At 37.2% G+C, this 22,644-nt stretch overlaps 2 protein-coding genes across 2 annotated transcripts in view; one reads left to right on the top strand and one right to left on the bottom strand.

The window, feature by feature from the left end:
* Window positions 1-14,361, bottom strand: part of LOC107099074 (activated CDC42 kinase 1-like) — a 24,956-nt gene extending 10,595 nt beyond the window's left edge. Inside the window, exons 1-9 of the mRNA XM_015397044.1 lie at window positions 14,081-14,361; window positions 12,259-12,439; window positions 6,618-6,688; window positions 6,336-6,527; window positions 5,828-5,980; window positions 5,452-5,729; window positions 4,275-4,401; window positions 3,962-4,108; window positions 3,766-3,860 (exon numbers count right to left, since the gene is read on the bottom strand). Of these exons, the coding sequence (XP_015252530.1) occupies window positions 3,766-3,860; window positions 3,962-4,108; window positions 4,275-4,401; window positions 5,452-5,729; window positions 5,828-5,980; window positions 6,336-6,527; window positions 6,618-6,688; window positions 12,259-12,421 (1,226 nt within the window). The 5' untranslated portion in view covers window positions 12,422-12,439; window positions 14,081-14,361. The remainder of the gene's footprint in view (window positions 1-3,765; window positions 3,861-3,961; window positions 4,109-4,274; window positions 4,402-5,451; window positions 5,730-5,827; window positions 5,981-6,335; window positions 6,528-6,617; window positions 6,689-12,258; window positions 12,440-14,080) is intronic.
* Window positions 14,362-19,164: 4,803 nt separating this feature from the next.
* Window positions 19,165-22,644, top strand: part of trmt44 (tRNA methyltransferase 44 homolog (S. cerevisiae)) — an 18,739-nt gene continuing 15,259 nt past the window's right edge. Inside the window, exons 1-6 of the mRNA XM_015397055.1 lie at window positions 19,165-19,731; window positions 19,802-19,922; window positions 21,490-21,709; window positions 21,815-21,883; window positions 22,137-22,244; window positions 22,418-22,489. Of these exons, the coding sequence (XP_015252541.1) occupies window positions 19,389-19,731; window positions 19,802-19,922; window positions 21,490-21,709; window positions 21,815-21,883; window positions 22,137-22,244; window positions 22,418-22,489 (933 nt within the window). The 5' untranslated portion in view covers window positions 19,165-19,388. The remainder of the gene's footprint in view (window positions 19,732-19,801; window positions 19,923-21,489; window positions 21,710-21,814; window positions 21,884-22,136; window positions 22,245-22,417; window positions 22,490-22,644) is intronic.

Genomic DNA, 22,644 nt, shown 5'->3' with positions numbered 1-22,644 from the left:
GATCTAACCTAAAGTTGTAAATTCAGAATTTTCAGTTTCATAAAGGCTGCTGTGTGTTAGTTTAATCAACTTTGAGTAGATCCACTTAGACTTGAGCAGAACAACAGTGTGTATGACATCATCCGCACATGCGGACTGGAGTTGTGACGGGAAGCCCGGGCCACAGGCAGCTACCCTCTACCCCTTCTATTCATTCTGCTAGCTAATCTGAATCGTTCAATTCCATTTCGAGAGCGAGATCATCTGTGGTAGTAGCACTAGACATCTTCCAGGCATGTGAGTAAAACTAGCAGCAGGTAAGCGGACAGGATGAATGAATGGTAGGTAGCGCGAGCGGATGACGTCATACACACTCCACTTTGTTTAAAAAAATATATAAATATAAAAAATATAACCGCGGATGTCTGGGGGACAGTGATTCGCCTACATGTTATGAAGGCTGGTGTACCATAAAGAATAAATTATGAACGGTTTAGTTTGTTGCTTTAAGTCATTGCCCAAAGGAAGACGTTACTTACTAACGGAATATCTTCAGAACAGCTCCAAATGACACAAAACTCATATGGGTGAGTAGAACATGATGTAATAATGTAAAATCAAGGGGCCAATGTGTAAAAAAAAAAAAAAAAAAAAAAACAGCGTTCCCCTCTAATATAAACAATCAAATCTAGATCTACCACATATAGGTTTTTACATGAAAATACCCTAAGTTTTTTGCAGATGCTGTAAAAGAGGATAAATTGCATTTAATAATCCCCCTTCAACACTGTTTTGTTTCCTACAGATAATAATTGAATGTTTTTGACACGACTTCCAACTGGTTAGGGTAGGTTGGGAAAAACTGTTAAAAATCTAAGCCTGGAAAAGTACAGAATTTTGAAATGGAAAAATTGTTGGAATCCTAAATAAAATAATTTTTGCTTAAATAGCAAACATTAGAGAATGTAGTCTGTTTCTACATTCTCATAGAGGTGGAAGAAATTATATTTAAATATATATAGTAATATAACTTTAGCCAAAATAGTGATATGATTTTTAAGCACATGTTTAATGCATTTTGTATTGACTGAATTTTTATTTTGTTTATTTCCACATCAAAATCATACTGTATTGACTGAAATAAAAAAAAATATATATATTGTTAGGTTCTGTCAATATCATCTTGTGAAAACTGATATCTATTTTGTTTCTATAAGAGACACATAAAAACAAACAAAAAAAACAAACATGTTTGAGTCCTTCTGGCTGCTCCTTTTATCAAGTTTGTCACAGCTTTATGACTTGTTTATGACTTTAAGTCATTATGACTTGTTTATCAGAATTGAAAAATTGTTCTATATCAGATGCCTTTCCTCCGGCAACCAGGGTGTAAATACTTGTCTTTTTTTGTTTTTTGTTTCTTTTTCTCCAATCTTTTAGATATTTTTTTCTTCTGGTTACGTATTTAGAGTTTACAAAAAATATCAGTAAATATTTTCTTTATAGAGACGGAGCTCTATAAAGAAAATGTCTACTGATATTTTTAAAACTCTTTTCATCATAACATTGTCCGCTAACATTAGCACAAAATTAGCATAATGTTAAATCCATCTCAAATGATCACCTTGTTAGTGGGTATCTGACAAAAGGATCGTAGCAAACTATTGGTTGAAAGGTTCTCACAAGGATTTTCTATTTTATTTAAAATTGTTTTTAAAGCTTGCTTTCTGCCATTTTCTCCTGCCTTGGTAAGCTGAGCCGATGACAGGCTTAACTGTGCAGGGTTCACATTGCTTTCCTCATGTATGTGTGCAAATGAGAAGGTAAATTAATTTAAAAACACTTTCTGCAGTTGTTACACTCATTTAAAGTTAGGTAATCAGCATAATTCCTTGTAATTCTAAAAGTTTCAGCAAAACCAGATTTTAAACCCAGTGTCGTAAAAAAATGTGTGCATCAGCCTGATTTTCGGAAAAAAAAGCCCTGAACACACCAAGTCTGATTTTGTCCGATCCGGCAAAAAATCATGTTGGACAAGCTCACCCAGTACCCATATAAACTGTCCTACAGCCGTGTTTTCTTTTTCTTTAAACGTAGTTTCCATTATATTTTTAATATATCACTTTTTTTTCAGAACTTTTCATAATCTGTCTAAGTCTAATGTGGGTAATTGCTTCAATGAGTTTGACACAGAGACAGAACATAAATCTGACTCTCTATACAGTCACTGTGACATGAAAAAAAATAAAAAAAATCGGACCAGAGAATAAAAAGTAGGATGCAATTGGTGTGACCCGGGCTTACTATCAACTTTTTTTTTTTTTTGAGCATAATTGCTCGCTACCATGAAATATGCTGGCAAGAACCCTGCGTTGCAGTGTGAAGTAGCTTATAGTGCTAACTGTGTAGATTTTTATTCTCTTGAGATCTATATTCAATCTTTAATATGGTGAGATATAGCTTTAAGTCTCCTACAAGCTTTTGCTTATTATCTGCAAAATACACCGAATCACACCATGGACCATTTACTGATTGGCTACAATGTTTCGTTCAGTAATATCCAATAAAACTTCCCCATCCTCTTATGTTCAAACTCGATGTGATTATCATTTTCATTAAGTTCAAGGAGAGAAGTGAAAACGTCGTGATGATGTAAAACAAAGAACGGCGAGTAAAACTGGGTTAATCAAGACTGATGTCACCATCAGGGCGTTTAACAAGGACATCCCAAAGTTACATTTCCCGAATATCATGGAAGCCTTGCTCTGCATCAACAGAAAATCATTAACCTTTACACAATTGTGCATCCAGTAATCATAAAGTTTCTACTGTGCTAATGGAATTTTTTTTTTTTTTACGATTTCTGCTTTAAACTTGCCCTTTGTCCTGCTCGTCCAAGCCCAGATCACTAACAGTGATGGGTGCAGTGAGTATGATATAGTTTACTCACATGCAGGGGGCTCTGTTGAGGTTTTATATGATAAATAAGATAAACATAAACAAAAGTAAATCATTTGCTTTAATAATAATAATTAATAAAATAATAGAACTTCATTAATCTCACACTGGAGAAATTAACCCATCCCCTTGGGGAGCAGTGGGCAGCCATTGTGCGGTACCCGGGGAGCAGTGTGGGATTAAGGGTCTTGTTCAGGGACCCAGAGTGCAGGCTGTGGGGATCGTACTTACAACCTTCTCAGAGCACAAGAACACCCCTCTAACATGAGGGTAACACTACCTATAATCACTTATGAAGTTTTAGTTAAAAGTTGAAGACCAAGCCCAAGTGGGGAGGTGGTAGCCTAGTGGTTAGAGGATTGCGCTTAAATCATTGAGGTTCTAGGTTTGACTCCCACGGACTGCCACTCAGGGTCCTTGAGCATGACCCTTAATCTCACACTGCTCCCCGAGGAGATGGGTTAAATGCAGAGAGTGAATTTCTCCAGTGTTAGATTAATAAAGTTAAATAATTAAGTGTTACAGAGACTAAAAATATGTCTACTGAGGCCTGAAAAAGGGAAATAAACAAATGACTGAAACAAAAAGGCAAACCAAAACTTGAGTAAAGATGCTTACGGTAATGACAAATAAAAGCTCTACGGTAAGGGTGGAGTTAAAGCTGTTTGACTTGTTTAAAAAACAAAGGTGAATGCATTCGAGGACTTCAGAATTACGACAGGAATGCATGTTTCAGAAAGACTGAATCAGATCTCCCCTTTCAAACACAACAAAGACTGATTGTGTCAGCTGAAGGTTTTTGTCCTGATGCTGCAGCTTTTTACTCACCCGTGGTCGATGACAGTCACAATGTCGTTTGGAGCAAGAGGGAGTTTTCTGGGTTCTGCAAATTCTCTTGTTGCTTGGACCTGTGCTGGCTTAGTCTGTAAATGAAGGAAAGTTTAATTTTACGTGCTGATGAGGTTATATAATAAAAACGATGTGGAAGATTTCAATTGCTGAGACAAAAAAAAAAGCTTGAAACCTCTGCCAGCATTGTTGTGAGTGTTGCAAAGTTGGGTCTGTCACCAGGGTTGACGGCCCAGCACTTCCTCATGACAATATAGAGCTCCTGAGGACAATCTGCAGGTTTCTCCAGTCGCTCTCCATCTTGTTCGACACGCCACAAAATCTGTACCAAACAGAGCAGTGTTTGCTGCGATACCAGAACTCTGAGTCATTGGTGTAACAAACAGCGGGTGGGTGGAGACACGTACATTCCAAGCGTGTCAACAAATGCGTTCGCTGGCACGACAAAAACATTAAATCAACATTCAGACAGTGGCATAAGCATGTACCTGTCTCCCTGACAGCCCAAACCAAGGCTCCTCACAGTAGGTGAACATCTCCCACATGGTGACACCAAACATCCAGACGTCAGAGGCATGGGAGAAAGAGCCGATACGCAGACTTTCTGGGGCACACCTGGAGAAAAACATGTTATTCTTGTTAATTTAGCTTATAATAAACACCTAATTAAATTAAAATATTAAGTCCAAAGTCAGCACACTAGCACACTTATGAGATAATGAGATATCTCAGGTTGCTTTAAAAATCTAAATTGCTGTTATCTAATGTATTCTCTGTGGATGGGATTTAATTCAGAGCATTTTGCTGGTCAATCAAATACCTAATGATCATTTTAGCCATATAAGCAGGATCAAAATCCTGCCACACTGCAAAACAATCTAGAAATAAGTAAAAAATTCTTAAATAAACTGTGTTTACCCTTAATTTGAGTGAATAAATAAGAGGATTTGCCAATGGAATGAGTGTTTTTACACTTAAAGTAAGATAATTACGTAACATACGGTTGAAATAAAGCAATCCAATTTTTTTTTCTTATTTTAACTATATATTTTCTTGTTCCATTTGCAAAGTGTCAAACTCACCTCCTCAATTCAAGAAAAATGCACTTTTTAAAGAAAAAATGACTTATTTAGATTTCCATTTTTTGCAGTGTAGATAAGGAGATCAGCAAAGGGAAGCATGAAGTGCTTTAAACTTGCAATGAGGATTGCTGCATGGCATTTGGGCTTGATGAGAAAAGGGGACCAACAGGAAAATGTACATGCCTGCAGTTAGATAGTCAGCAATGCTCTCTTTTGAGCAGTGAGCTTCTAAGGTAGCTTACATATTTTGTGACCTGATGACCTACCAGCAGAATAACTGAATCTGCATCCCTTTCTAGGATTGTATGGGCCTTTGAATGGACAATAGAAAAAGAAAAACATTTGTGTAAAAATCATTCTTTAAAAATGACCTAATCTAATATCACACTTTTTAAGAAACTTGGTGTTTTCAATAGCTTTAAGCCATCAAACAAATAAACAAATGCTGAAACAGCCTATCACTATGTGATTTTTGGTCAGTTGAGCAATTACATATTAATACAATTTTAAATTGGGTTATGCAAGCATACATTTTCTTGTAAAATGCCAAATTGAATCTTAACAAATTGTCCCACCAACTAACCATGCATAGGGGATCCTTCTGTGTGGTCCCATGACATAATGGTCTCTATCTTGACTTAAGCCTCTCATCAGACCAAAGTCTCCAATCTTCACCACGTCCTTGGAAGACAGGAGCACGTTCCTGGCAGCCAGATCCCTGTGGATAAATCTCCGGGTCTCCAGATAGTCCATTCCTGCCACAATCTGTGTGGCAAAAAGCCAGAGACGCAGCAGGGGGTACTCGAACTGACGGGCACGCAGGGTGTCGTATAACGAGCCCAAAGGGGCCAGCTCTGTTACCTAACGTAAAAAAAAAAAACAAAGAAAAAAAAAACTGTGAGCATTGCTGTACTGGAAAACAGGCTTAAATTTTCCAATCGACTTAAAAAATAGTTCACCATCTTCAGAGGAAGTGTGAGGACAACGCCGTAGAGTCGAATGATGTTGGGGTGGTCCAATGACTGCATGGTGGTGACCTCCTGCAGGAAGTCTGTCAGGGTGTCACTCTGTCTGGACATACTGCTCTTCAGTGATTTCACTGCCACAGGTAGCTGTGGGTCCATACAAACAGTCACATATCAAATCACATTAACCGAGGAGTGATAAATACGAATCGTGTGCTTCCTTTTAAAAATATGCTTAGTGCACAGACAGTAGTCTCATTCATTCATTCATTGCTTTTACAGGCTTATTTCTTAAGGGACTTTCTGAAATCATAAAAGCAAATAAAAAATCCTGGATAGGTTTTTATTCTGGCTTTGTAAAATCAAGCTGTTAAACGTTGTCCAATGGAAACCACAATAGCTTACAAATGAATAAATTGCAAAGGTATTCATCCAAAAATGACAAAAACTGATATAAAGTCAATTGAAAAGTCAATTAACACTTTTCTGTCTGCTCTCTCACCACGCGGCCTGCGGGCGTGCGCCACTCGCCCCTCTTCACCACTCCAAAGGACCCAGAGCCCAACTTCTCTCCCAGAAACAGCTCGCTGTCCTGGATCAGACGGGGCGGAGTCCGCCCGGCGCTCTCCGCCGACTGAACTGGGCCACCTGTGGCAAACTGTTCCCCTCCCTCTGGAACTCGATTACTGAACACCTGTGTGCATTAATTTGTTCATTAAAATCTCCACACCACACTTAAAAGATGAAGTGTTCAGTTAAGATTTCTTATCTGGACCCAACAGACCTTTGTCGGCCATTGTCTCGAGCGCGACACTGTCTTGTATCTCTTTAGGGCCTCCCACAATCTTCTTTGTGCTGTAAAAACAAACAAAGAAAAAAAATAAGCTATTAAAAGCCTGAAAGATATTCGGTGTATGATAGAAGTTCCTCTTTATCCTTGAGGGTAACTTTAGCTCTGCATTTCCTGCAAAGAGATAACAGGTACACAGATTCAGGGTGGTGACCTAAATCTGAGAGTGCTGGAATATAAGGACACAACTCTACTTCAGAGTAAAGTCAAAGTGAAGGCTCTGATAAGCAAAGGGGAAAGATCAGGAGCAACTTCACTTCCATAACTTGTTTATGGACTGAAGGTTTCCCTTTAGGACAATCAGCCTGCCCACATGTGGTTAAAAGATGTTGATTAATGTCAACACGAAAAATCGTTGGGGATCAATTGGTTAATATAAAATCTATGCAGACTTACAATGAATACATAAAGTTTATATAATTAAAGGTGTAGGTATAAAAGTTAAATATAGAAAAGGGCATAAATCAAAATGAGATTCACCTTGTATGATAATGATTTCACTGTTTCATGATATTAAGACTAAAGTGTATGACAAAGTTTTAAAATGTCTATATTTTTTTAAACAAAAGCAATAATTTTACCAACCGCTGCAACAGTAAAATCAAATCAGTTGCTACAGTAGGAAGGTCCTGAATGGATTCCATCAATCAGGTTCAGGTTAACGACTATGAAACAGTAATAGGGTCGCAGAAGAAAATCGGCTGCCAGTACCCGGTTGTAGATTTAAACTTTTTTTGTAAGCTGCAACCTTAGAGAGCCATAAATAAACACTTATGCATATATTTTTTGCAGATAGCTTATATATCTCCTATCTTATAAATCTGACAAAATTCATCAGATTTGTTGTTAAGGTTGTTTTAGCTCCTGCCAATCTCATCTTGGTTTGCACATCATGACTGGCATTTTTTTTAAATAATCATCTATCCAAACGGCGGAATTTGTTTCCTATTGAGAAAGCAAAGGTGTAGGAACAGCAACAGGTGAGGAAGGGGCAACACTGTTACTCTATTGTCCATATAGCTGGTAAAGAAAAACTCAAGGTTGGTATTCGTAACTGGCCTGGAGCTGATTCACAATGCCATAACCATGTAGTTTTGTTTGTAAAAATAGAGATAAATTAAACAGTGTTGGTATGAGAGGAAAGTTGTATATGGTAGGGATGTTCCAATTCAATAGTTTCCTTTCCGATACGATACCGATATCGCAGCTTTGAGATATGGGCGATACTGATTTTGACCCGATACGACATTAGCGTGATTCATTCCAGCTTTTATCGCATTATATTATTTTATAACATACAAAAGGCTTGGTTAAGCAGAGTATTTCTATCAGCATGAAAACATCAGAGATTTTAGATGCCAGCCAGATAGAAATAGAGCTGAACCATTTTGCTAAAAATCAAAATTGCAGTCATTATCAATATTGCGATTGCGATTTTATTTCAATTTTCCGATGCACTAATCACAACCATGAGGATGCTTTACTCCAGGGTTTCAGTTTTTTCAATCCCTTGAAAGCTTTTATTGTTACCTTTGTTTGGAAATGTGTTTTACTTACATACACAGATCTGCATGATACCTGGAAGTTTAGTTCCTTTTTTATTGAAGCAAAACCCACTTCAAACATATTACCGCCACTTAAAGAACTGGGGTAGAAAATGTATTTCCTAGTCTTGTTTAATATAATATCAAAACATAAACTAAATTGAATGCGATTTATAAATAACGTTTTCTTAATTTTCTAATGTATGTGATGTATTGTGATGAACGGTTGTACTAAAACTGTAATTTACTTCTGGGATTATTGAAGTATGTCTGATTCTGATTCTTAAATTGTGATTATATTGCAAATGCTATTAATTGACCAATATCCAATATTAATATTGTATCAGTACATCCCTAGTATATGGTAATTGCTGTGACTTGTAAACTATTTCAGCAAATAAACAATGTTTCTGTAATGCTATTAATCAATCATTTTGAACATAAATTATTAAACCCAGCTTAATGAAAGGATGGAAATATTTGTGTTTAACTTTCCAAATATGTCTGATTGAAACCCCTCTGTGCACAAATCATGAGCAGAGTTTAATTTACCATTTCTGCTGTATGGGGCTCTACATGTACAAAGCTATTAAGCTAAATTGACAGATGTGGGTGAAATACAACTAAATACCAAATAAATAGTAGTGTTGCACCGATACCGATACCAGTATCGGACGGGGCCCCGATACTGCCCTAAAATGGTGGTATCGGTATCAGCGAATACCAACATAGGGCACCGATACCATTTTGAGAGCCATAAGTTTATTCAACTATTGTCACTCACTCCTGGTAGGCAAAAAAAGTTCTACTTGTTCCACTTTGTATTAGATTTTTTCCTGCTTCAAAAAGGTAGGCAGCAGCTTGACAAAGCCATGATGGCAATTATTTTACATTATTATGGTATCGGTATCGGCCGATACTGCACAGCTAGGTATCGGGTATCGGTATCAGGGCCAAAAAATGGCATTGGCGCAACACTAATAAATAGTGTATTCCTGCACCTTTGACTATGTTTTAATTATTGATATCAAATTAGACTTGGTGGGTTTTATCGGATTTTTTTTTTCTAGACTTGCGAATTGAAAATTTCAACTTCTGAGCACAAATAGAAAACAGCATAAACCCCTGTTGGGCACAGGCATGGATGGAACCACAGACAGCTCCCATTGGTAAACAGCCGGTATCTTTAATCCTCCTTACACCGATCCTGGAGGGCAGAGTCCCAGCTGGAGTCTCCATGATTTCAACTTTCCTAGAAAACATTTTTGGTCTCTTTCTTTTACCCATAGTCTGTAGCTTTTGGGTAACCACATTCACAAGCTTCCAAGAGAACAAAACTACCTTAACTTTGATCCAAAATTTAGGTTATGAGTGGCTGGAAGTGAATCCAGCATTCATAATGGAGGTAACCGAGAAACGGTCTTAAATTTTTTTCCTGAGCTGAAACAGAAAAAATTATTTAACTAGAGAGTTCCCAAGAAGCCATTCTAAGAATTCATAACTCAGTTATGTGAGCAATACTGCAGGGTGGTTTTAGTTCAATTTCACTGAACCTTTTAAAGACTATTGGCTGAAATGTGAGAGAGGCTGTTTTAAATGCATTTTAATATGTGTGCGGAGTTCAGATGAGTGATCAAATCGGTTCTTCTAACAGCCATATTGGGCAGGTGTTCACAGGATAATCAATGTCTGACAGACTGAGAGGTATTTAATTAAATATAGTTGATATTGAATAATTATTGTAAAACGTCATCCATTTTTTTATTCTCTTGGTTTATAACAAAATGCAGAAGATTGATGGACAACAAGCAGATTTGTTTCCACCCCACAGGTGGAATTACAAGTTACAGAATGACTTTTAGAGTGAATAAAGAAAAACATGTTTCACTAATTTGCTAAAAAAAAAAAAAGGAAAAAAAGTTGCAGCATCAAAACTCCATATAGTTCAGGCTTTCTGAGGTTCAGCAAGTTGAATTTAAGTTTAAGTTTTCATATCGGCAAAATTACTAAGGGAAATGAACATGTAACAGCTTCTATATAAATTACTTAAAATCTTAAGAACGCCTATTCTAACTTTCTTTACTGAAAGATTTGTCTTTTTCACCTCTGCTGTGTAACTCCGCCATTTTAACTCAGCTCAAACGAATCCATTCAGTGACTGATTATTGAATTCAGCAGCCATTATCTTAGATCATGTCAAGTACATGAACTGCCATTCCCTCTATTTTATATCCATTCTAATTTTTTGGCTTAATTTGTTAATAAATGATTATTTCTGTTTAAAATTAGACGTCTGTAACTTTTTGATTATTGCTTTATTTTTATTGTGTAAATGGGGAGGAAAAAGCAGTATCAGCTTAAAAAAAAATCTGCCCCCAAACACTAGCAGCACATGTAGGGGGTCGGTTAGAGTTATGTTAAAAATAAATCTGTAGCGGCCTTAAAACGACTTTGTTCGTCAATTTGTAGTGGACAGCTGGTTTCATTAAGTTATGATAAATGGCCTGTTGTTATTCTGGGTTTTATCACGTCTGAGGATCCTAAAGCGCTTTACACTGAGTTCAGACATTATTCATACGCTAATGGTGGTAGACAACACCATAGCCACAGCCGCCCTGGGACAGACTGACAGAAACGAGGCTGCCATACAATCAGCGCCACCAATCCCAGTGACCACCACCAACAGCACACAAGGAGGGTAAAAGTCCCACTGATAAAAATATGCATTAGCTCCTAAAAATTACAAAAAATGGCTCCCCTTTGAAGCCCAGTAAGGTTCTGGAAGTAAAGGGATATGTTTCTTTATTAGTTTGACTTGAAAATAGTTTAAATCTAACTGATGTTATCAGAAATTCTAGAGAAAAATAAGCAATGTGAACAGGAATGCACACTTAAAAAAATTGTTTTACCTGTTAAAGCATACTAGCATTCTGACTTTTTGCCACTGTTGTTTATGTCTGACATGCTCCATTGTGAACAAATCTAAATTTACAGCTTCCTTTTTTTTTTTCTTTTTCTCTAATCCTCTCTCTGCTCCTCCTTTTTGTTTCGGCCGTCGCCGTCTGTGTTTCTGCACCCCCGTGTGACGGCTTTAAAAAAAAGGTCTGTCATCAGGCTGGTAGTACAGCAATGCTGACACCTAATGAGCAACATGGACTGCATAGTTTGTTGTTTACTGCTTATGGATTAATGTGTGAGGGAGGCTGCATGCTTTTATCTTTCACACTGCAAAAAATGGAAATCCAAATAAGTCATTTCTTTCTTAAATGAGGAATTGAGGAAGTAGGTGAGACACTTTGCCAATGGAACAAGACAATTTACACTTAAAATCAGAAAAAAACTAGTGCATATTTTTAACTCTTTCATTCTGAGTGTAAAACAACTCATTCCATTGGCAAATCATCTCATTTATATACTCAAATTTAGGCTGAACACACTTAATTAACTAAGACATTTTTACTTATTTCTTTTTCTAGATTGTTTTTGTAGTGCATAACATCTACTTTTTTTTTGGCTCTGAGCCATATTTTATTAAAAAAGCAGATATGAAATGAGGCTACTGCATGCATTATTTTAAACAAATAATTCCACATCAGAACATCATACCTTTGTTGACATAACTCAGTGCATAGCCACAGCAGTGTCTGATCTAGTCAATCTTTTTCTGCCACCCCAAACCTTACAAAGTTATTTGTAGATTCATAAAAAGGCGTGATTACCAGCAAACAGAGACTATATTCTTTCAAAGGAGACTAGTCAACACAGTAGTCATTTACATATGACTACTGTAAAAAATGCTCATATTGAGTGATGCATAAGCACATGTGTAGCTTTTAGTCGTTTTAACAGTATTTATGAACAGTATATACACACAGTTATATCCAAAATAAGTCATGCTATTTGAAAACCAGTAAAAGGAGCACTTCAATTCCTTCTTTCTATTGTAGTTATTATTGTCCGAGAGAGAAAATCTTTTAGTTTAGTGAAAAAAAACAGCAGGTTTTTAATCTTTCATCTGCTCAAAGCCCTACCTGGCTTGCTGATTCCAATCTGCTCGAGATCAGACTCCTTGACATAATTAAAGTGCTCCAGTCGCGTAATGTTGAGGCCGTCTCGGACACGGTGGTAGAACTTCTCCAACTGGACCTCAGCCAGGAGCTGGTACAGCCACTGAGTGTCCTGGTCCATCAGCATGACCTGCCCCTGACCATCCTGCAGGCATAACGACAAATGCGTTGGAAAACTCTTAAATGTTCAGAGTCCTGATCATAATGCTCCTTCCACTAAACTTTTCCCACAAATACTCCTTAAATATAACTTGCTAACAGAAGATCAGAGGGATTGATGCTCAGAGAGAGTCAAATCATTTCAGAAATCTTAAGACATGTCTAAAACTCTTAGGCAAAATATCAAAAAACATGCACGTCACGTATCTCTCCTTGATAAACACTTTGTTTATTGAAGCATCCCTTGAGGTCTTGGTTAGTAATTTGCAATGAAAACCTTAAATAATGGAATCCCTTGATGTGGGCTAGTAAAAAGTTTGATCAGTTTTCTGTTAATAAGCAAAAATCTCAGTTATTTTCTGTATACTAAGTTCCATTATTGCACCTTCATAAATTGGAATATCTTACATATTTATTTAAGTAATTCAATTAAAACAAAGTATAAAGTTATTATTGTTTTTTTTGTGTGTGTGATATCTTTGATTATTTTCCATCTAATTAGAATAAAAAGAAACCAGTAACTTTAAGATTCACATTTCCAAAAAGCCACAGAATAGTCAACAAAGAAAAAAATTAGAAAAGGATAATACATTGTTTTTTTTTTTGTAATATTTAGGTCCAGTGCTTTTCCTCCTATTTAACACCAGTGTCATCCACATTCCAGCAGAAGCTTCTGCAACATTGTGGAAAACTAGGAGGTGGAAATGTAAGCCTGTCTGAGCTTCAGAGCCACCAGTTTGACCAGATCTCGCAAAGATTGCCTTTATTTACCCGCTCAGGTGTTGAGAGAACAACAAGACTCAATACTAAGCCATGCTCTGGCTGATCTGGGCTCCATTTCCAGTTTCAGTTTAGCCATTGTTACGGTAAATATTGATAAGAAGGGAGTTGCATAGAAATGCTGTAATTTCAGCCTCCCACCCCTCCTGAAGTTACTGAATACAACTATAAATCCTCTTATCAACACATCGCTCAGCAGGTTTGAATCAGGAAGCATAAACTTTATCCTGTCAGCCACAGTGGGATGAATGAACCTCTGCAGGAAGCCTAACAAGGCTGCAGAAAATTAATGATTCAAATGATGAAACCTACAAGCTGCAACTTGTGCTCATTTTAAGGGACAACTCCCAAGTTACAGAAGCAAGGCCAACGTTTTCTCTTGTGCATTAAAAAAAAAACATTACAAGAACATAGCAGAGAGGTCTGTAAGCAGCAGGCCTTTTGTGTACAGAGGGATGAATGTTTAACCTGTTCAGCTACTGAAAATCCTCCCAGCCTAAAGGTATGCATGTGGCCATGAGCTCAGTTATTTATTTCACGGTCTATGAAGCTTCAAAAGTCACTTAAATAACTGCTGTTCTCTTTCCAACTTTAATTCGTTACCTTTAACGACCAGGTGAGGTTAATCCAACTATTGTTTACTTTGGTGATTTTTATGTGTGAGCAACTCAAGATTAACCTAGATAGAAACACCTGACTCATGCATGACATTTAGCCCTGTATATTAATTAATTAATTAATTAATTAATTAATACTAGTAAATTAATCCTAAAAACAAAAAGTCCACAGTTATGACGTAAATAAAAGATTTATATGAATATACTGCTTTATTTCAAGGCAACCTCACCGTTAATCCAAAAAAGCTCAGTCTTCACTTGGTGTCTTTAACCGCACAGAAAGAGATGATTCATGTCGGCTCCGAAACCTGGAAGTTCGACGGAAGACTCTGGAAACTGATTCGGATCCTGATCGTTTTATATTTTACAGATTACCATGCAAGGGAAAAGTCCAGAACAGCCCGATTCTACCGTAGAAATGTCCCAAAAGAGGCGATCGATTAGGAGGATATCCTTTGGCACAATTCGTCGCACACGGTGTTCTTGTGATTCACCTGTTTGTCACCAGCGACTCCCTCCGCCTCTCCGCTGACCACACCCCTTTCTGAGTTTCTCACCTGAGCTTTGAACGCAGCAGAGTCTCGGTGAGCTCAGCAAACACCGGGCTGTCAGATAGGACTGTCTCACTACAAACAAACAAACAAACAAACAAACACAATTAATAAAGAAATAAATCACAAAACAGAAATGTTTCTGTTTCCTTTACCTTAACCAAATTTCCAGTAAGAAAATAAGATGTTTTGAAACTGATTTACAAAAAAAAACAAAAAAAAACTTTATTATTCTGTAATTAGAAAGCAGTGTTAATAGTCAAACATCTATTAGGCTTTTCATTTATTTATTTATTTTTAAATTAGATTTCATATATCGAGCCGCCATTTTTAGATCCAACAAGAGATTTTTAGATAGCTAGCTTTTGGCTAACAATGCTCTCCTCTAAAAGTGACGTTTTTAGTTTAGTCAGCAGCTACTGAAACTAATTTTTATTCTTTGAACAGTTCTTACAGTTATTTAGTTAGCTTACTAGTTATTTATTTAGTTAGCTAGTTGTTTAGTTACCTAGTAGCCAACTAACTAGATATTTAGTTAGCTAACTTGTTATGTACTTAGTTCGTTGGTCGGTTGGCTAGCTAACTAGTTAGGTGGTTAGTTAGTTATTTAATTAGTCAGTTACTAGTTAGCCAGCTAATTAGTTAGTTAGTTGGTTGGCAAGTAAATTCGTTGACTAACTAAATAGTTTGTCAGCTAACTATGTAGCTAGTTAGCCGATTGGTTAATTAGGTATCCAACTACTTAATTAGTGAGCTGACTAAAAGTTGAGTTAAGTAACTGGCTAACTAGATAGTCAGTTACTTAGTTAGTTAGTTTAGTTAGTTAGTTGAAATGGATGGAATAAATCTCACATATCCAGTGTTCAGTGTGATCTTTATCAGTTAGTTATATATAGACAGAGTTGGATAGTCACTAGTTACATTCCCTCATTTACATTTACTTAAATACTTAAAAAAATACCTTGTACTTCTTACAATTTTACTTGAGTAAAAATATGGTGAAGTATCACTACTCTTACTTGAGTAAAATTTCTCACTACTCCATCTATTGAGTAGCTTCACTTAATGAAATCAAAATAAACGATATGTACCATTGAGAGACAAACTTTTTGTTTTGTTTTTTTACTCAAGGCTTGTTAAAATCCTATTTTCCATCAGCTCAGTCTGCCTTATCATTTGGAGGTTGAGGTCAAATGCAAAAAACAGTGTAATGTAATTTAACTTAATCCTACATAATTTAACTCTTGTTTTTTTTAGTTTTATAACTCAAAAAATTATTTTAAATAGCATTAATTCTACCTAAATTACTCACCCTGTACTTACTGTATATTATAGTTTTATTTATCTTATTCTTTGAAACACCACAACTTCCATATACCTTAATACTTTTTTTATTTACCTCATTTTGTAAAATATTAAACCAGTTGTTTTGATCATTGGTAGAACATCAGTTATTCAGTATTGAGTGGCCTTCTTACAAAATACTTTTTTACCTGTGTAATTTCTTTAAAGGCTCATTTTAACTTGAGTAAAATTATGATGAAGTAGTGCTACTCTTACTTATGTACAATCTTTGGATACTGTACCCACCTCTGGGTATATAAGGAAATATTTACCTCCCCCACCACCCACAAAACAAAGTATTATCAAAACCTTTTTAAATCTTGGGCACAACAATCCTTGTTTTTCTTGCTTGTATCCTGCCTACCGCCTGTTTCTTCTGTTGTTTGTTTAGACACATCTGAAGACTTGTTTTCTCTGCCGCATGACTTCAATTATTTGCATTTAAAACATAATGATTTTAAAGTTTATTATTATAAAAGTTACTTTATTCTTTGTGTTTAATCACATCAAGACAAAGAGTAAAACTTGTCAGCAGCAATGAGTCAACAGTTGAATGCTTAAATACTTTCCTGTCTATCTCTCTTTCTGCCATACCTACCGTTGCCCAACCAGTTTAACCAGATTCTTTTTTTTTCTTTGTCGTCAGGCAGCAATGCAAACCTGGCAGCACACTGGATGACTTGTCTTAATTTTGCACTTCCTGGTACAGTATCTTTCCAACAGTACTCCCTGCTCTTTGCCTAAATTACCTAACACACAAAAACACACCCATGCACACTTACACAAAAGACTTAAGTGAAGTTGCATTTCAAATAGGAGTGGTCTCAAGGGTTTATTTTCACGTCTTTCATCCATCTTACAACTTAAACCACTAAACAAGCAAAAGAGACATTATGACAGATTAACATGACAAGAATTTACAAATCTGGTATTTCAAATTAATTATTATAATGAAATACAATTAAATATAATTCTAAAATCATCTATTTCTTTAAATATCTCTCTAAATATATATATTAGATATATTTTTACTATCACATTAATACCTGTATTTGAATAAATAGCAGTTATTGTTGCTTTTGGGGTTCAAAAAAGTAGAGGATGTCATTGTGTTTCTCTCTCAGTGTCAGCTTACAGTGAATGAAACTTAGAGTTTCATGTGGGACACATGTGATGAAAGAAGCTTTCACAGGAGACATTTTAGAGTGAATATACTACCTGCACCGAGGAAAGAAACACGAAACCTAAAGTGACTGAAAGTACACAGAAAACAAAAAGAGAACTAAATCTGCCTCCAGTATGGGCCGTGGTCCCACTCTAAATATACACGGCATGGTCATGATCTTTAATTGAAATGTAACAATAATGAAACTGTAATAAAAACCCCAAATATATAGAAAATGTATTAAGTTTCCCTATAGAAATAGTTAACGTTTTAAGATAATCCCAATGGATCTTAAAAGGTCAAAGATGTGCGTAATAGTCAAATATTTTAACAGGTTGTTTTGTACTCAGCATCCATCACTTTAAATCACAGTTTACTTTGCTTACAGGAAAATAAAGTTACAATCAAAACATAATTACCGTTGTAAAATATGCAACATAATATTCCAAATAGAAGAAATAAAAAAAAAAGATTGAATAAAAAAATAAAACCAATTTTATGTTCTCGATGCCTAAAATTAACATCATTTTTATACCTTACATTATAAAAACATTACATTGCTAAAAATAATTGCATCACTTTTTGAATGATAAATATCAGTGTTTAATAAGCTGGTTTTGGTGCATTTTTTCCCTAGCTACACTCCAACCTCACTACTCAGACCTCAATAAAACACCATCATCTCTGATGTTGCTGCTATTTTTAAATAGCCATTACTGTAAAGATGTCCATAGCTGTATATTGGTTATTTATTTTCCAGATGCACCGTATTTATGTTGTAAATACACTGTACAGTACAGTATGTATTTTATTATTTTTAACTCTTCAATTTGTGATTTTATATACTTTTCTAAGCTCCACATTTGTGTGACCACTTTTGCTATAATCTTTTTGCTGCTTTAATCACCGGAATTTCCCCATTATGGGACAACAAAGGGATTTTCTATTCTATTCTGTTTTGTTCTATTCTATTCTCTACAGCTAAAAATAATTGCATCAGTTTTTGAATGATGAAATGACTGCTTTTAATCATCTGGTTTTAGTGGATTTTCCCCACTCAAACCTCATTACTCAGACCTCAATGAAACTCATACATAGAACCTTACTGCCACACGAAGAAGGTTAAAAGATCTGAGTAAAAATTCTGGCTCCAGTCTAAAGTAATTAAGAACCAATGAGAACTACACTCGTTGACACTTTTAAGACTTTGTAACTCCTGTGAACCCTAGTAAGAGCCATCGTCCACAAGTGAGGGAAACAGGAAGCAGTGATAACCCTTCCCAAGACAAAATTTCACCAAGAGCTCAAAGGGGACACATACAGGTCACAAAAAGAAATTGGAACAGCATAGACTTAGACAGATTTATTTGTCGTTTTGTTTACATAAGTGTAAAACAAAAAGAAATTTCTTTTAGAACCGCTCTCTAGACAATTTCATTTTTTTTAAGTGCAGCCTTGAAAAATAGTAAAAAAAAAATATAAAAACAGTAATATAAAAATATGACTGTAAATTTACAGTTCTAGCATTTCAGTTATTTTTATATATAATGATAAAATATAATAAATATAATAAAGTACGATAAAATAACCCATTTTACAAAACATTCAGCAATCTGATGGCATTGGGGAAAATGCTGTTACAGATGCAGAGGGGTGTATGGAATCCCAGCTGTTCCAGTTTGCCCATCAGATGCTGTGGGATGATGGTGTTGAAAGCTGAACTGAAGTCCAGGAACAGCATCTGCATGTGGGTGTTCTTCTCCTCAAGGTGTGCCAGGCTCAGGTGGAGAGCAGAGGAGATGGCGTCCTCAGTGGAGCGGTTCCGTTGGTAGAACTGGAATGGGTCGAATGTTGGGGAGAAGACTGGAGACAGTGTTCTTTAACCAGCCTTTTTTAAGCACTTCATCATGATTGGAGTCAATACAACAGGCCGGTTATCATTCAATGAGGTGACCTGAGGCTTCTTTGGGACTGGAATAATGCTGGCAGCATGCTGGCACTATGGATCGGTCCAGAGAGGTGTTAAAAATATGTTCAGGATTGGTCAAAAGGCAACCATTTCAGTGTTTATAGGTTAAAATACGAATTTAATAGAAAAATAAACTATTAAAATAATTATGATGTATCTATGCATCCATCCATCCATCCTTGTAGGAAAAGGGGTTCAAAGCGCCACACCAAACAGAGAGAAATGGCGCCCTCTGGTGCATACATTAGATATTGCCTTTAGTCGCAACAACCGCGTCATCATAAAGCGACAACACACTAAAAAATGCGTAGCTAACGACAAAACGTTGCCTTTTAACGATCAGTAGAAAGCAAGTGATGAATAAAAGTATATCAGAGCTTCTTACGAAGGTACATGGTAGAAATAATCCAGTATCGTAATTTTAGATAAATGATTCCCTAAAAGACATAACCTCGATTACTTTATTGCGTTACTGCGGAGGTATGATTCGCATTAAACTGTAGCAGAAAATGCCCAAAGTCTCGGATTCAACGTTTCCTCCGGGATGTAAAGGTCTTCCTGAGGGCTTCTGGTCAGCGGTGGAGGTGTGGCTGAAAAAGCCTCATGTTGTCAACAAGCGTCTTTGCGGAGCCACCGTGACTGAGAGCAGAGACGTGGACATAGAAGACCTGAGGACCCTGCTGGGGACTGATGATGGAGAACTGCACCAGGATGTATCTGCGTTCCTCTGCAGCGGAGCCTCACCTGCACACACACACCAGGGGGACAAACCCTGGTGCTCCACTGTCAGGACATTTATCCCTAAAGTCAGCTGCTATGGTGCAAAGAGGCAGAAGGAAATCGTACTGAAAGGTAAGAGCCTGGGTTTACTTTGTCGTTTTCTTTACGTCTGTGGTGTTCTGATCTGCTTGATCTTCTGCAGACTCTGACAGACAACACGTGACCTTTCTGCCTTTTGAGGAGGACCCAGCTGCAGGGAAGACATCCTTAAAGAAGAGCAACATTTATCAGATCAGGCTCTGCAGTGTGGGATTTGACCAATGGTGAGTCCACATCTCTGAGTATAACCTCCAAAAGATTGGACTACATGCTTTAAGAAAACATCAGAGCAGTTACCAACCTAGACTCTTACATAAATGAAAGTTTCTCTGATGTTTTGCAGAAGCTCAATATAAACACATTTTTCTTCAGGACCACTTTCTTTTAAGTTGACTTTTTGATTTTTTTAATGGAAAGAGCAGAATGCAAGATCTCATCTATTAATAATGATAATGATTGAACATTATTGATCTCTTAATGGAGAAATTTACTTCTGCATCTCAGTCCATCCCCTTGGGGAGCAGTGGGCTGCCACTGTGCGGCGCCTGGGGAGCAATCGGGGGTTAAGGGTCTTGCTTAGTCACTCAGAGTTCAGGCTGTTCAATCCATTACCAAAAGTCACCCAGATTTCAAAGCAGCCTCAGACCTTCATACCACCACTACCGTGCATCACTGAGTCTAAGATGTGTAGCTGAATGCTGTATTTCAGCTCTGGCCTGTTGTGATTTTATGTTCTATTCTATTCCCAGCCAGCTGGGAATTTATGTTTCTGATACTTTAAGATGTCTATTGCCTCCCCGGTAGGGGTGGGAAATATCTTATTTAATCAGATATTATTTTGGCTGTTATATATTGTTTATGAACACACACCCTACTAAAAATGAAAGAGTGATTTGAGCTCTGATCATGGTCAAACAGTTAATTCTGCACGTGTATGGAATAAATTCACCACAACTTCTGTTCAAAATATTAAGAGTTTATTAAGAAAAATGTTCTCTCCCTAATCATGCCAGACCTGCAAACCTTTTGGTCCATGTCCATTGGAAGGCTCTCTCTGTCTCAGTGGCTCACATCAGGGGTCCTCTTTGTCCCCGTGGCTCATCTAGGCAGGCTTTCTCATCCAGTCTGGCTTTATAAGTTCTGAAACTCAAGAGAAATGTGTCGCAAAATGTCTGTTTTGCAGCAGTTTGGTTCTAAAGGGTCCATGATGACTTATCTTTGATGATTCTGGAGATCTGAGTCTTTTTGGGCCCAGATCTCCATTCTTGCCGGAGATCCTGCCGAAGTGGACTCCACTTTTATGGGCAAGGGAGAGTAGACAAAGAGGAGGAATCTGGTTTTAGCTGTGGTTTTCCTGTGTCCTCATAGAGAGGGGGGTGGTTGGTCACACTTCTGTGACTTTCCATGTGACTGAAAAAGGCAGAGTTGAAGAGATCTTAGAGCTGCTTGTGAGCCAAACTTTATCCTCTTCTCTGGTCATCATGTCAAGATGAAATATTGACGCTGGTTCAATGTGCAAGAACCATGATCATGGCATATGGCAGAACAGATCTTTAGAGTCCAAAGATTTTTTTCCCCTGTAGGACACATTAAAATACAGATGCTATTTATGTAATTAGAAAATGTATTCTTAATCATTAATATTCCAGTTTGTAAACAGATCAATATCCATCTTCTCGTTTATCTTTATTCCTTTAATTTAAAAAGAAACAAAACAAATTGGACCTGACAAATACAAAGCTACTAAAAACAGTAAAATTATATAAATGCTGTTCGCCTCTTTCTCCTCAGGGCTTTGGAGCTTCACGTGTTGACGTCAGATGGGTGGTTCTCCGATGGCGTTGCCTATCCCAGGCTGCCCTGGCTGTCCTCCGATCTGCTGCCTAAACTGGTGCGCTGGGCCGCCGAGTCCAAGAGCAGCGAGTTCAAGAGCACCCTGTCTCTGCTGCCAGTGGAGAAGTACAGCCTCATGTACCAGCAGCTGAAGGAGAAGTACAAGAGCATGGTCCAGGTAGAGAGACGCCAAGGTTCTGACTCTGTCTGCGCTTTCTATGTCCTACAGTGTTCTCATGTTGTTTCTCCTGTTTTTTTTTTATTTTTATTTTGTTATTTCCAGGTTTGGCCAGAGGTTACCGATCCTGAGAAGTTTGTGTTTGAGGATGTTGCTATAGCTACTTATCTCCTGGTGGGTTTGGAGCTGCTCTTAATGCTCTTTTAAAACCAAAACAATCAGTGATGTATGTTTAGTCAGGATCTTTGATTCTTTGACGCAGAGCTATGCTCTTGTTATCCAAGACTGGGCCAATCAGTGCATGAGTGGACCCAGGGAATCGGTTCATACGTCATGCTAGATGATATCAGACGTTACCCTGCAGCTGCAGAGTGCGTTTAATTAATGATTAACTCTTGATACTGAACCAGGCTAACTGTGGCTGCAGGTTCTGTGGTCTGAGGAAAGAGCAGCGAAAAGTCAGACTGATCCGCAGTCCTTTGTGGACCTCGGCTGTGGAAACGGCCTCCTGGTTCACATACTGACCAATGAAGGGGTAAGTTAGAAGATTTTTTTACTTTCATTTATCCCAGAGTCCTGTCAGACTACTGGGACTTTTTTGACCCCTGTATCAGGGTGACTTTGAATATTACAACTTTCTCCCTTTCTTGAAGCTAGAAACAGCGACTGCTTCTGTTTATATGCTGACCATTCTGATTTATGTTGCAGCACCCAGGGAAGGGCTTGGACGTCCGTAGGAGGAAGATCTGGGACATGTACGGCTCTCAGACGCTGCTGGAGGTGAGGAGGAAAGTTAATGTATTTCTTTTTTTTTTTTTTTTTACTCATGTTAGAAATACCCCCTTCCCTCAAAAAAAAAATTCAGTCCTTTGTCTTAATCCAGACTTTTCTTCCTAAATGCTTCAATATGTTTGGTTTCCCTATATACAAAAGTT

Source organism: Cyprinodon variegatus, unplaced genomic scaffold, assembly GCF_000732505.1.
Source record: "Cyprinodon variegatus isolate N-32 unplaced genomic scaffold, C_variegatus-1.0 Scaffold836, whole genome shotgun sequence".
NCBI classification, from domain to species: domain Eukaryota; kingdom Metazoa; phylum Chordata; class Actinopteri; order Cyprinodontiformes; family Cyprinodontidae; genus Cyprinodon; species Cyprinodon variegatus.
The sequence above is the reverse complement of the archived record's forward strand: the minus strand, read 5'-3'. Positions and strand labels throughout refer to the sequence as shown.